This window comes from Sphaeramia orbicularis, chromosome 1 (assembly GCF_902148855.1).
Source record: "Sphaeramia orbicularis chromosome 1, fSphaOr1.1, whole genome shotgun sequence".
Taxonomy (NCBI): Eukaryota; Metazoa; Chordata; class Actinopteri; order Kurtiformes; family Apogonidae; genus Sphaeramia; species Sphaeramia orbicularis.
Genome location: NC_043957.1, coordinates 29,922,213 through 29,937,274, shown reverse-complemented (window position 1 = coordinate 29,937,274; position 15,062 = coordinate 29,922,213). Strand labels below are relative to the sequence as shown.

Here is a 15,062-nt window from a genome sequence, read left to right as displayed (position 1 = left end):
CATTTAGTTCACACACACATACAGCCTAATATGATCTCAAGCGGGCCAGACCAGTAAAATAATAGTGTAAAAATCTATAAATATTGCCAAGTCCTATTTTATTCTTTGTTTTAATACAATACAGTAAAATTACATCATGAAAATGTTTCCAATTACAAACTATCCCTTCACAAAAAATGTGAATAACCTGAACAACCATGAACCTGAAGCTTCTAAGAACAATGTTAAGTCTTACCTGAGCATTTACACATGTGCATTATTACAACTCACAGATCACAGTAGATCTTCAAATACACAAAGCACTTAGGAACAGGCGTAATATTATTAAAATTGCATTTAGTTTTCATAAAAATTTTCAGGTTCATAGTTTATTCACATTTTTGGTGAAAGGAGAGTTTGTAAATTTTTCACATTAGAACAAAGGGGGTGGGGGAGTGTTGGACCCTTTGATGGGCCAGTTTTGTCTTAGGGGCTGTATGTTTGACACTCCTGGTATAGGATATAAAGTAAAGACGTAGACACACTGTTAAAAAAAACAACAAACAATCCTGTTGTTTTTACAGAAAAAAAACTGGCAGCTGTGGTTACCAGAACAATACTGTAAAAAACACATCCAACCGTAAACATATTTACAGAATAACATGTAGATTTAACATTTTAAACACATGAATTCAACATTGGATTTCGGTGATACATCTTTAAAATGTTAAATTTACTTTTTTATTACTTTTTTTTTTAAAAAGTATAATAGGCTGTTCAGCATTGTGGTCTTGCAATTTAAACGGCACCATATTGTTTTTCAGTTTACAGTTTTATTTTCTCAAAACAGTACAAATACATAATTTCTACATACAAATCTTTTTTTTTTCTTTTTTTTTTTTTAAACATACTCTTCCTGTAAAAACTACAGCTATATTTGATTTAATTGTTAACACAAAAATCTTTTCAATTAAACAACTTTGTATTGTATTGTTACTTACAGTTTTTTTGTGTTGCAATTTTACAACTTTTTGGTGTTAATTCTATAGCAATTTTTTTTACAGTGCAGAATGGCCTAAGAGTTATTTTGATCGCTGTTTGATTTAGTTCTGCCCCTGACTTGAAATATTTGCAATGTAAAGCATATAACACTGAAAATAATCCAACCCAAATAAAATAAATGTCTTAATACATGTTTTACACAAATAAACCAATCCTGTTTTTTATCTTTAAAATGCAAATGACTTACAGATAAATATCAAAACTTGTACTTCCTCTAAATGGATATCATGTAGCTTTTTCCAAAAAAAAAAAACTTTCTTCAACAAACAGCAAAAAGTGCCAGTTTTCACATTTACTACTACTTTTTCTCAGGTTTTGGACTTGTTTCATTTAATGTAAACCATGTAGTAGTCCAGTGGTTTTTATATGTTTCTGTACAAATATTAAATTAAGTTGAGAGTTATTGAGTAGAGATCAAACAAATACATTATGGCAACAAACTTTGTCAAAAAACAAATAGTATAATTGTTTAAGTGAATGTAACTAAATATTATATAAATTTTACAATTTACATTTAATTTTATTTCATAAAACAAAGCTGAACGTTTTCAGATGGTTGATAAATAGGGTAAACCTAAAAAACTAATTAATCAGTGTTCTAGGACGTAAAATTGACTGTGATATCGTGTCAGTTTGACCAATTTTCACATTTTTTATGCCTATAAGATTGGTAAAAATGTAAATTAAAGAGGGTGCATTGTGGTGTTCTACTGAGACAATCTTAGGTGTACATGATCAAGAAGAGCTCAGTCATTTGGTTATTGTGGATTTTACAGGCATCAATGAAGAGTAGATCATCTGGGAGAAATACAGTATGATCTCTTGTTTCCTTCAGTCCTCTCTGTACAGTGTTTTTGGATTAACCTGACATTTTTAAGGGCATTATCAGGACATCCAGGTAGTGACAAATTACACCAGCTCAACCTCAAACTAACAAATGCACGGTCCAATTTTTACTAATTTTGCCAATAATGAGCAGATTTGGGTTGATCGATCGAGCAGAAGATTGTTGCCAATTCTCCTCCTCCTCCATTCTGAGGAACATGAAAATTAATATAACAAAAGGAGGGACTGGGCTCAGTAAGACAAAACAAATGAATCTGATGGACAGATTTAGAGATCAACAGACATGATATTTACTAGTCCACCTTTTCATTGGGTTCTAATGAGTAACTCCTCCTGTGATCATTTTTGTTTTGTACAATTCAGAGAGACTGATTTTTAGGGAGGTAGTGGCTATATGTAAAATGCAGACTCTGCCTTCTGGATTGTATCTATCATTTAACAGTGGGCTATAGAATCAAAATCATTTTAAAGCTCTGCTATCCAATACAAACAGCGGTATTTTGTGAAATCTTAATTATGCGTCCATTTGTTGACTCTGCAAATGATTTCCAGTTGTAATGATTAGTCGACAACTTCAAAACGCCACTGTTGACGCTGACAGACAGATAAATAGTACCATCAACCTTTATAAACTAATCATAGACAATTACATATATCTATAATACACCATTCATCCTTATTTACAGTATCATTTAAGACAATACTAAACAATTAGGACCAATGTACGGCCATTTATCAATATTCCATTTCCATCTGGGAGCATCTAATGACTTCCCCTACATGAAAGCACTCAACCAGTATTAGCCACCCATTTCCAGATAATACCACTCAGTTTATAAAAACAAAACTGCTGGCAATAAATATTATCTACTGGTATTGGATCTGCTTGTTCACAAAAAGTTTGTATTCATTTAAAACTTTCACTTAACTTTGGCATGTGTTAGGTTTAAAATTGTGGACATTATATCGTCTCAAAACCTTTATTTTACATCTGAGGGATTTTCAGACATTTAATCACCACCTATTCACTCAGAGATGAAGCCATGTTTAACTGTATTAAAAAAGATGATGAAAACGTCCCAGCCAACATTGCTGATTAATGAAAGAATGTGTAAAATTTCACACTTGTGTAAAAGGTGTCGGTATAAATGTTCATTTTACCGGTGAACTGTAAATTATCATTTGACCTCAATACGTCAATCTGTCAGTGATGCTGATGCTGTAACATAAAGCATACATTATCCACCATTATGTAAAGCAGTTCACCTTGAGCAATACTTTGTAGGCTGGGCTTGTACGTGACAGAGGAATAACCTGTTTTTACATTGTTGTGCTGCTATTTTCATTTGCGTTTATTATGTGTCTGATCCATTGGCAGAATTGCGCAAAAAATAGTCTACTGCACCAATTTTTGGATAGTGGAAGTTCGTGGAAGGATAAGAAAATAGCAGGACACAAATTATTTATTTTCTGGAGCACATCCTTTAAAAGAGAAGGATCATGGAACTGTTTTGCACTTTTCTTAATTCTGAAGAGCACCAGACAAACATAAAAAAAAGAAAACTTTCAGGCACCCAGTTTGTTCTGTGCTACTTCCTGCTACCAGTAGAATATTATAAGTAATTTACATCAGTTTTTAATGACAATGGATAGAAGTATTAGCTTTGGTTTTAAGTTACAAAGTACATAATTTTTAATCAAATATACAACCTATATGTTTTATTTATTTACATCTACACATTAGCTAGTGAGCTAACTGAAGTTTTCCAGTTCAATCAAACAGAGCAGAAGCTAAAAAATAAAAATTATTATAAAAATCTAAAGATGTCTCTTAAATGTAAAAGATCTATGAATGGAGGCTGAACTTGCTTTATTCATGCTGATTTAATGATGTGACACTTATAACTGAATCAGCAAAATTAACAAAAACGAATTAAAGTAATTAAAAAAATGGAGAAATATGAACAAAACAATCAAGAGAACTAGTCAAAATGAATGACATAAATCAAGAAAACTAACAAAAAGTAATAAAATATTCAGGAAAATGAACAAAATAAATCTGAACATGAATGAAATAATCAAGAAAAAGACATAAAAATGAAAAACATAAATGGGCAACCCAATAAAAAACTGTCCACAACTATCCATGATCCATGATGATTTAATGCATGAATATAGGTGTTTTCGGTGTACTTGAGTCTCACTGCTCCTTAATTTCCTGAGAGCTCTACCCAAAGGATCTATAAAGTTCTATCTAAAGATTACTTTATTTATGGCATATCATCAAGATAATGATGCTGAACACTATAAGAGATCACAGATTATCCTTGTATGGAACAGACCTAATTTGGTTTAATAACAAAATGGACAGAAAAGAGTAGTCCACTGTTTTGATGGAGGTATGTGCTCTCTGATTGCACTTCTAATCCCTGAAGCAGTAACCCTTATACTACTTGTCCTGCTGCACAGAGGACAGTCAGTGTTCCCCCTATCACATACACCTGTGTTCATGACTTATTCCCAGATTACTGTCAGACAAACAGTCTCTGGAGCGGAGGAAGAGGAGTGTTCTGGATCTGTTCATTGCACATTGTCAACAGAGGGAAGCCCATACTGCAGATTCATTGACTGCATGTGGTAACTGTCAGAGCTTCCTCTTTTTATGACAGTTTCACCACGCAGCTGCATCGAGCTGATACTGTATCAGCACAGAGATCACATAAACACACTCATACAGACAACACAGCAGCACACAAACAGTCAAACAGAGGAACATGGAAGACCGACTGCCCACAAACACACAGGCACCTCTTCCTTAGCTCCACTCAAGGATTTTTATGTTAGAGGGGATTAGGTAGATGTTTGATGATGATGATGATGACAAATGAGTAGAGAAACAGAAAGAAAAAGCCCTTTCACCTGTTCAATCATCTTGCTTTCTAGCACTCCTATTTGCCTTTATACAATATGCAAACAACCATGTTACTGCAAAGGTCAGTGATTACATTGATTGAATGGAGATGACAGGTAGCATCTGGCCTACCTGTGGATAGAAATCCCATGCTGGGCTTGAGCGTGCGTGCACACACAAACACACACACACACACACACACACACAAGTGTAAACCTCTCTCTTTCTTACACACAGTCCCAACTTTCCACTCAGGATTATCCGCCACTGAACTGCCATCATAAACCTGCTGGCGGTGTCAAGATGATTGACATAGAGCACATCTCCTACACCTGAGGTGGAAGAGGCGCACAAAGCTCAACCTACGAAAGGTAACACAAGTCTAATAATGAGAGGCAAATGGAAGTCTCTCCAGGAATGGCTAATCTTAACGGACAGCGGCAGGAGCAAGCGGAGAATAACCTTTAGGAATAAAAGGGGGATTACCAAAACACTTCAGCGGTGGAGGAAAAACCATTGCACGCACAAATAAACAGCCTGGGAGCACTGAGAGCATGCAAGCTGCAATTTAATCAAGGGACACTGGTTGTGTGTATTGGTTTAAGGAAAATAAACTAATCCTACAACGGCTATAAATTGTTCAATTATAATGAGAACATGGCTCTTCACAAACCATCACTTTTCTTCCATCATTTTTACTCTACCATTATGCACCTGTGCACTGCCTGAATAGATGCACAGACCTATCTCAGTCTCACACAAAGTGGCATCTGTTAATCCAAAATGTAGCAACCTGAAGGGCCAGCATGGGCCCAAATAAAAAAAAAAGTACTTCAAGTTGAACTAAGAGTTTCTGTAGCTACTGCAATCTAATAACATGGCAAAATTCAACAACACTTTTCCTCGCACTATCACACTAACTCTGAAGTGTACGATGGCCTGGTGTTTCTCAACTTGTCAAGTAATAACTATACACACCTCTAAGACGAGGTGGTGGGGGTCAGAACTGTAGAGGTCTCTGATCTTGCTCTGTGGTCATATGTCCTGTTGACAAGAAAGCTTCTAAAATTGGACTGTTTCATCTCAGACCAGCCAATCAGAATTCACCTCCAGGACAGACATGTAAACACATTTATGTTATTGTCATTATTTATGTTGTATGAGTTTGTGAGATTGAGAGTAATAAGAAACTCAAGGTGCAGCAGAAGTGAAGGTGTAGATTAAGACTGTGGGTGTCAACAAGTGTCCAAAACATGCAACAGAAGAACTCCAGCTAATGCTGCTCACTAATAAGTCATGAGGTACAGTTATATTTGATGCTGGTCACTCAGTTGGCAGCGATGTGAAGAGTGGAATGTGATCCTCAGGGACATGTGCTAATGGGTCACATTGATCACAGAGCGCCATCTGCAGGCCAGGGGTATGTCAATTCTTAACGGGTAATAGAAAACTTGAGTAGCTCAACTGAATGAGGCCCACATTTGTACTATGAGGACATTAGATTTAACTTATATGACAGACAAAAAGGACATTCCTCATGTGGTGTTTGGCATGAATTTCCTGTTACCATGCAATTCTGGAAAAAAATGTAGGCCTTTAGCTTTATTGCCTAGTTTGCCAGTTTGTTTTTGCACAGCCATGTTCAAACACTGAAGATTTTTATGCTTTGTAAGCCACTGGTGACAACATACGTTACACAGCAAAACACTACCTTTGTCCACATACAAGAATACTTATTTTCCATAAGCTACTTCATTATCAAAGAAAATGCTTAGTTTTTATACTTTTAAGATTTTATCTATACTTATGAGGAATTAAAAACACACAGAAAACAAACGTCCAGGTATAAAATTGAAAACAGACTAAACAGATCTGAGGACACTAGTAGAGCTAAAGTAACAGGAGCACAACAGTACTGATCATTTACAGACAAACTGAACCTTTAATTAGGACTTTTTGAATAGTGTACCAACTTGGGTGTCGGTATACAAAAAAAAAAAAAAAAAAACCTGTAAAATTACAGACAAAATACACAAAACGATGTGGACGGACTGAATTCTAATGCAATGCTTTTATATTGCATCTACATGAATATTTTTATATTTGAAAAGAACTTTGTTGAAGCACTTTAAGGTAATAACATCATAACCCCATGAGAAGAAGGGTTCAAAGTGCTTCCATGGTATAAAACATCAAGATTTATGGTTTAAGATCCACAATGTCCTTAAAAAAAAACCAACAAAATGAGGAGGTGACATAATCATAAACGTTTGAACTGCCCTTGATATGTGAGCAAAGCTGCTATCTGAGAAACAGGGTCAAAAGGCATCAAGTTCTTCATGTACAACAAACCCCTTTGACTGTTTATACATAACACGCCTATTTTGTTCAGCTGTTCATCTTTGTTAGCAGTATAATATTGTGGTTCTAACAGTGCGAGTTTCTGTACAACAAAACAACTTTTTGGCTTGATTTGACCACTGAAGACATATATTAACAGCTTGACGGTATCCCAGCAGCCATCTGGTGCCTGGTATCCCATGATGGCCGACTGGGTCATTACAGTTTAACAGCCCTAGATAATGTAGAGCCCAAACACAGACTGACAACAGATTGTAAATGCACTTTTTCTCCTCATTGTGTATGTGTAGACAATAATCCTGCGTCAAACATAAGGCTATAAACCATTAGAAAAACAACCAGAATCCACCTGTGGTTGTGTGAAACACGGTGGTAACACCAACAGATCCATGATTCATTCCTGTATGAATAAATTATTTGTCAATGGAATTTGTTTGAGATTCCAGACAAGTCCTGAGTTGGAATTCAAAGTAAGTGTCTGAACAACTGTATAAGATGCATATATGTCCATATTTGTACGTCACTATACACATACACATGTCAACAGGTGCATGTGTGTGTGCGCCTGCCTCTCTGTGTGCTCAGTTCTTCTTCTTAATGCCAGGAGTGCGAGTGTTGAACAAGCTGAGCCCCGCTCTGCCGTTCCCGTTAGCCACTCCACTGACTGTGACTCCGGGCTGCTGCAGCACTTTATCCAGTGTGGTTTTCTTAATGGCCGCTGGAGAAATACGCTCCTGATCTGCAAGAAACTGCAGCTCCCTAGAAGAGGAAGAAACACCAGTGTGAGGTATATAGAGTGTGTGGGTCCTTAATACACTATTCAATCATGTGTTAAGACTGTAATGGATTCTTACACCCTGGGAACAGGAGGCCTGGATAACGTGCAAATATTCTTTGACACAGACACAATCCAAGGTCACACACAGTAGTTTGTTCAGTGCCATATTAAAATGAACAATAATACTTTTATTTTCAGCTCATTTACTGAACTCTGAATAAAAGTGTTAGTTCGAAATATCTAATCTACTTAAATATGTTGGAGAAATGACTGAACCCTTTCTTTGTCAAAAAATAAATAAATAAAAAAATTAAAATTTGATCATTGTCCTAAAGTATTTATTCAGCATAATTTCATCACTTGCATCATAAATAAAATACAAAGACCTGCTGATTTCTCAAAAGATCTCTCCACTTGGTAGATCCCTATAAATCTAATAATTCTGTACTGATCAGAAATTATCACCAATCTGAAGACATTACTTCATGATAATACTTCCATGTATGAGTGTTCAGACATTTCTAAGGCTGAAGAGACAACCTATTTTGCAGAGGGTAAAAGCTTTAAGCTCTATCTATCTATCAATCTATCTAGAAACATGACACACTGATCTCACCGTGTTCTGATGCATGAAGCCTCGACAGCATTAATCAAGAGGCTGCGGAAGCCACCGCTCTCCAGGACGTGTAGGGCGTGGATAGTGGCGCCCCCTGGGGAACACACATTATCTTTGAGCTGACCAGGGTGCTGCTCAGAGTCCAGGAGCATTTTAGCTGCTCCCTGAAAGTCAAGATGAGGAAGACAGAAATTAAGAAAGGGATAGATGGTAATTTGTATGAACGAAAATCATATCAGCAGTGCTGATACTTGACCAAATCTCAAGCGAGAAGTACATATCTGAATTACAAAAAATGTAAATACATATAACAATACTTTGCACAAAAATCATCACATTAAAGATTTTTCAGGCAGTTGTCTGATAACGAGTTAAGCTCTGACTACACATGCATTGACTCTTTAAGTTTCCACAAATAAAAAAGGCAAAGAAACATTCAGAACATGGCTATTTATGTCCCCAACACATAACAACATCTGAAAAGTCCACAGCAGGTAAATGACAAACGGAGAACATAATTTGTAAAACTGCAGGAAGGAGCTGCAGGAATACTGAGCAGATCAGATAACATGAAGCAGCTGCTACAGTTACAAAACAGTTTGTAAAGAGTTATTACCACTTACTTACATCATAAACAGGTTTAAGAAAATAAGTAACAGCAAAATATTATGCAGCTTAGAAAATACCAGATCTAAAATTTATGATTCTAACATTGTTTGTACAGGTGCTGTATTAAAAAAGATTTTTTTCCTTTTTTTGCAGTAGCTCAGGGGACCCAGCAGACTCACATTTTTCTGGGCTTTTGTCATTTTTATTGATTAGAAGCCAGACAGTAGAATATCTGGTGTAATGAAAGCAGCGCCCGTGTTTTCTGCCACCAGTGGATCAAAGAGGCTTAAATGTTAAGGGTAAGAAAAAAAAAAAAAAGAGACAAAAATTATCTCTCTCACACATACACATACACACACACACACACACACAAACTAACCAATAGGGCCTGAGCTCCGAGTCTGACAGCCAATCTCCTGGGCAGGCCCATCTTCACTCCTCCGTCTGCTAAAGCATCCAGGGCGGTGAACGCCTGTTGGAACACACAGTTTATACTTCATATCACCAGACAGATTTGTGCTGTCTGGAAATACTGTAAAAATTGACATTGAATGCAAGCTGACATTCAAAATGACAAAACTCAACTCAGCCTCACAAACAGCATCTCTGTGATGACTGACTGTCAAAACCACAGTTGTCAGGAACTTACATAAGCAGGTCCACTTCCACTCAGGCCAGTAACTGCATCAATGAGGTCCTCCTCCACCTCTGTGCAAAAACCAACACTGGCCATCAGCTGCTCCAATAATTTGCCATCCTCCACCTGCAAGGAGATGCAGTGGTTAGGTTTACATTTACAATATATTTTGTTTAATTTTTTCTGCATGTTCTATTGTCTAAACACAACCTTTCTTTCATTCCTTCAAACACCGTCTTGAAAAGGCTGTTCTATACTTGCTCATATCCAAAAACTGTCAATATAATTTATTACAGGGATTACAAGTAGGTGTGTTTTTCCATTCAACTACAAACACATTTTTCTTTGGAGTTTGCATCTCTATCAGAGAGGATCTTTGTCTCTACTTCAGTTGACTGTACACAGGAGGCTGTGTATAACAGCTTCCTGTTCACACATGATTGTTTTTATGTGAAAGCACACACTCTATAAACTGATTTATTTGTCTAACAGCCCAATTTTTGTATCTATCTTCCATCCTTTATGTTTACCTCTGCATGTGTTCCCGTGGCGTACACTGTAGCTCCCTCTCTCACCACCACTGGAGTGTTAGTCATACACCTCATGACTTTAGGAGCTGAGCGATACTGAAGCAGTTTCTATGATTGGAAGTACAGAAAAAGTGTTTAAAGGAGAATGCAGGAATGCTTAAAAAAAACAAAAAACAACCTTGATTAAATGCCTGCCACACCAGGAACGAGTCCATAACTTTGGCTGAAAGATCAGTGAATGAGGCTGACCTTCTCTATGGAGCTGATAGTAACACCTGCTGCACAGGAGACTATGAGGTGACGGTCCTCAATGTCTGGTCCGATCTCATCAAGAACAAAGGGGATGATGTGGGGCTTCACAGCCAGAAAAAGTACATCACTCTTATTAACTGTCTCTTTGTTACTAGTTGTCATGGTCACTCCCATTTTCTACAGGAGGAAAATAGAAAAAGAATAATGTGAACAGATTATAACCTCCCAGAACCACATACATACACCATATTCCCCACCACTTCCCATTTTCAAACACCATGCAGCCATAAACAAATTTGTTATCTCACCCTCAGTCCCGCGACAGTGGGCAGGTCTGTGTCTGGGGAGCTGGCTGTAATCCTCTGAGTAGCAATCACACCTAAAGGGTAAGAGGACAGGACTTGAGAGTGAGGTGTTTCTAATGAGTATGGGTATGAAAACACTTTGGAGGATTCCTACACATTTTCCAATTTCAAAATTCCACACTATTCAAGACTTAAATTTCCAGACTTTCCTCCACATTCCTCCATATCAGACTTCAAAGGAGTGAAATAGGTAGATGGTTGTGTAAATTATTACCTTTAAATTACAAGTAACACTGACTTTGTTACATTCTGACTGTATTTGCGACATAACTGCCAGGTGATTGTGGCTTGGCTGTGCTAGTTTTCTGCTCCATGGCTCAGAAAATACTGTAAGATTAAATTAATTTCTCAATTTTTCTAAAATTGACAGGAAAATTGAACATAACTATAGATGTTTTTGTCAGACTCAGTGTGGGACAAGGTTTGCACAGGAGGTTGTCTGGCCTCACCTGCAGCTGTGAAACCCTTCACAAGTGCATGAGCCAGCTGGCCCGCTCCAATGAATCCAACGCTCATCCTGTCAGATGATGTGGCCTCTATGTCCTGTAAAACAGCAAAGAAAAATACAGTGAGCTTTACATGTATTGCTTCTGAATGACTGCAGAGCCCTGTCTTCATTTGAATAAATCTGTTCTTAGATCAATCTGCAGAGACTTGGTGATGTAATCTGGAGACAATCCTGGATCTTGTCCATAGAAAGTAAATGATGATGAAACAACATGTCTGAAAATCTGACTGCACCCAGGAATAATTTTAAAAGGATAAGTACAAGTATTATGTATATGAAGTTCTATGTAAAGGTATATGTTCTACATTTAGATAGAGTTAAACTGAATCTATTCATCATACAAACAATCCAAGACTTTAATAAAAACACGAGCAGATTCAATCCAACGTTACTGTTAAAGGCTAAATGTTTGCATTATCACACTTTACATTGTGTTATGGCTCATTCAACGTCATAACACTGGGGTAATACTTGCTAACTACCTTGTTTATCCCTTGCTAACAGTAACATTACAGGTGATGTAAATCAGGATGATAGCATCTCCTAGCTAATAACCGCTCATCATCGGCTAGCCTCTGTTAGCAAGGTTTCACTGCCACAAAATCAATGACAAATACGACAACTTTATACAATGAGGAGATAGTTACCTTCCCCGATATGTTTCTGTTGATGTTCTTGGGTTCACAGATGTGACTTGCCTACTGATCGTTGTCTCCCGGGGAAGGAAAAAACCCAAAACACCACTTTTTGTGTCAACGTGGCTTCCCCAACTACCATGCATTGAGGAAACATAACAGACAATAACTATGTCCAATCACAGAGAGAAGCCTCGAGTTTCTAGCCAATGAAAATGTACATTTTTTCCAATAGGGCGGGGTTCTGAGCTCCGTCACGCCTTGTTGCATCAGTCCACCGGTTAAAGCGCGATGAGGCTCACGGGAAAGATGTAGGTCAAATACTACATAAGAAGCAGAATGTAGGTTCTGTACACACAAAGACTGTAGAGCCATTTTCAGACCAGCATGTTTGGTCAGTTTCATAAAGGTGTTATAGACTGCCAACATGGCATCTACTATTAAATCAGACTAATGCAGTAAATTTCCCCAAAATAAAGTCCTGCTTATTTTACACCAAAAGAGTTTGCAAACCTAATCCTGTGACAGCATCACCAACAAACAAAAAGGTCTAAAACATGGATCATAATTCATGCTTTAAAAATGCAATGATATGAGTCACATATGAGTCACTTATTTTCTTAATTATATGTAGGTGCATATATTTTAACAGTAGTGTGTTTATTTTATCCTTACCACAGTACTTTTTTTTTTTTTTTTTTTTTTTTACTTTATTTTGGCACCTGTCACCAAGATCATTTCCTTGTACTTTAAAAGTGCTCTTTACTTTACCTGGCAATAAAAGTGATATCTGGTTTTAATTCTGATGTAAGAAATGAGTAAATTTTATTTTTGAAACCACATTTTGCACTCATGTCTCTCTTTCACATGAGATCCTCACTGAATAAATAAATGATTGAATCAATGAATGCTGCTTTCATGTTTTGCAGGAAATACTTCCATATGACTTTTAAAAATATGTACTAAGTCAGTGTAATATACAGTTTAATATACAGGAAATTACACAATAATTAACAGCGCTGTAAATTAACCACTTTTCATCTCTTTCATGAGCCACTTTTCAGTTGATGTCTCGTAGCTAAGTTTATGAAGGTAGAGGTTGACAAATAGTCAATTTAAAGGCTGATTTAAAAAGAATAGTTAGGAGCAAAAAATACCAAGAGTTGAATATAAACCGATATCACTGCAGAAAATATACACTATCAGAATTTCTTCGACTGTATCAGAAAATGGAAAACTGCTGAAGTCAGAGAAATGTATGTGAAATAAATACATCTGGATCACTGAGCATCACAGTCAATACATTTAATCAGCAAGTGGTGCCAATGCCAGACACAACAAACCCCAAACCCTCACATGTATTCTGCCCAAGTAAATGGGAAGATTTCTTAAAAATCCTAAAAAATTTGAACTTGAAAATGTAATGACATCTATTCTGGGTCACTGGCAATCTATAAACCCAATCTGGTATGAACTGAACAAATAGATTTGCTGCTGAACTGTTAACTAACAAACTGGACCAAAAACTATACCCCCTCCTCCCCTTGAATATCAAGCTTTACTATAAATAAGGTGATTCCAGGTGTAGTTTTTTTTTTTTTTCTTTTTACATTTTTTGACTCACATGCGGATGGTTTTCAAGACATCCTATTGATGCTGATCAATCAGTCTATCACTAACAGTTAGCCAAAACAGCAAGTTACTACAGGAAAAGCAGATTTAAAAAAAAAATATATATATACAGGAATTAAACAAGTACCATACAAAGAAGAACATGTTTTGCACACAAGGTCCTATTAGGTAGTTATAAATTGTGTAATCCCATTAGCCACATGACTAGAAGCAAAGTTTGGAGATCACATGCAAAGGAATAAATAGCAAGAATCGCTGTATGTATTCTAGTATGTTATTGTGAAATTGCTTGGCTGTACTGAAAAGTAAATACGAATGACTCAATGTATTTCAGTCCACCCGAAGTGTGTAGTGATATTTGAGGGACCTGAATTTGAATGAAGGATTGTTATTCTAACAGGAGACTGCAGACCAGGGCTTTTTCTTTCCCCTTAGATTTGACAGAATTTGAAATAAAGCAGAGTCGGGTGCTGTGTACACTAATGAGCCATGGCATTTGAATACAGTTTCTTTTCATATCTCCTGGTAGTTCACTAATGCATATTCTCAAAATTAGCCATGAACTTGGCCTGCTACAGTCAGTTTGATAGTAAAATCTCTCCTGTGCAGATTTTAATAGGACTGACCCTGCTGTCCGTCAGCCTGTGCCTTCCTCGGCGTGCTTTTCATGCCATGCTGTCCTAAATTTACACTCCAGGCCAAGAGGTACTGTATGTCTCCTGTCGGGACCCCACTTATTTTCTCACAGTGCCGCCTGGCCTGGAATGCATAGTGACAGATTGCCTATGCTGCTGTCTATATATAAAGCAGAATGCATGGCCTGGTGATGTGCTCCAAAGTCACCAGCTGTTAGAGTGCTCTTCCTCTTCAGTCAGCTGGGCACAGTGATATAATATCAACACTTAATTCTCAACAGGTGTACAACCTCACCACTCCACTTAGATGTGGATTTTACACTGCTGCCAGATTTTTAAATAAGACGATTAGTAATTTAACATGGCATGTTCCGCCAGTTTATATGGAACCCCATTACTGTTACACATCTCATAATTATGACAATGTTCCTCAAACTTTGGCAATACCATTGTAGGTTTGCTGGTTTAGTAAACCTATAATAACCACAAATAACCATTTTTCAGTCTCTCTATTAACCCTTAAAGACCCATGACTATTTTTGTCACAACTTCCAAATGATTTCTTTTTGCCTTCCCAAGTGATTTATCACCATAAGCTATTTTCTTACATTTAATTTACTGACCATGTAAATGTTCATAAAACCTCAGAGTAAATTCAAAGGTTATTAGATAAAACCAAAAAAAAGAAAAAAAAAGTTACCTTTTC

At 36.8% G+C, this 15,062-nt stretch overlaps 1 protein-coding gene across 1 annotated transcript; it reads right to left on the bottom strand.

Moving 5' to 3' along the window:
- Window positions 1-6,717: 6,717 nt before the first annotated feature.
- On the bottom strand, window positions 6,718-12,256 carry pycr1b (pyrroline-5-carboxylate reductase 1b). The gene is made up of 9 exons (XM_030144146.1): window positions 12,102-12,256; window positions 11,396-11,489; window positions 10,890-10,960; window positions 10,579-10,758; window positions 10,330-10,437; window positions 9,812-9,925; window positions 9,542-9,634; window positions 8,554-8,717; window positions 6,718-7,918 (listed from the first exon to the last, which is right to left on the bottom strand). The coding sequence occupies exons 2-9, from the start codon at window positions 11,460-11,462 to the stop codon at window positions 7,741-7,743; spliced, it is 975 nt and encodes a 324-aa protein (XP_030000006.1). The 5' UTR covers window positions 11,463-11,489; window positions 12,102-12,256; the 3' UTR covers window positions 6,718-7,740.
- Between the last annotated feature and the right edge of the window lie 2,806 nt (window positions 12,257-15,062).

What these genes read in the sequence shown, in the direction of transcription:
- pycr1b (XM_030144146.1), bottom strand. Translation starts at nt 11,462, where the DNA reads ATGAGCGTTGGATTCATTGGAGCGGGCCAGCTGGCTCATGCACTTGTG. An exon ending in GTGGAAGTGGACCTGCTTAT is followed by an intron (nt 9,635 to 9,811) that starts GTAAGTTCCTGA and finishes GTGTTCCAACAG; the next exon opens with GCGTTCACCGCCCTGGATGC. An exon ending in GCTTCATGCATCAGAACACG is followed by an intron (nt 7,919 to 8,553) that starts GTGAGATCAGTG and finishes TTCCTCTTCTAG; the next exon opens with GGAGCTGCAGTTTCTTGCAG.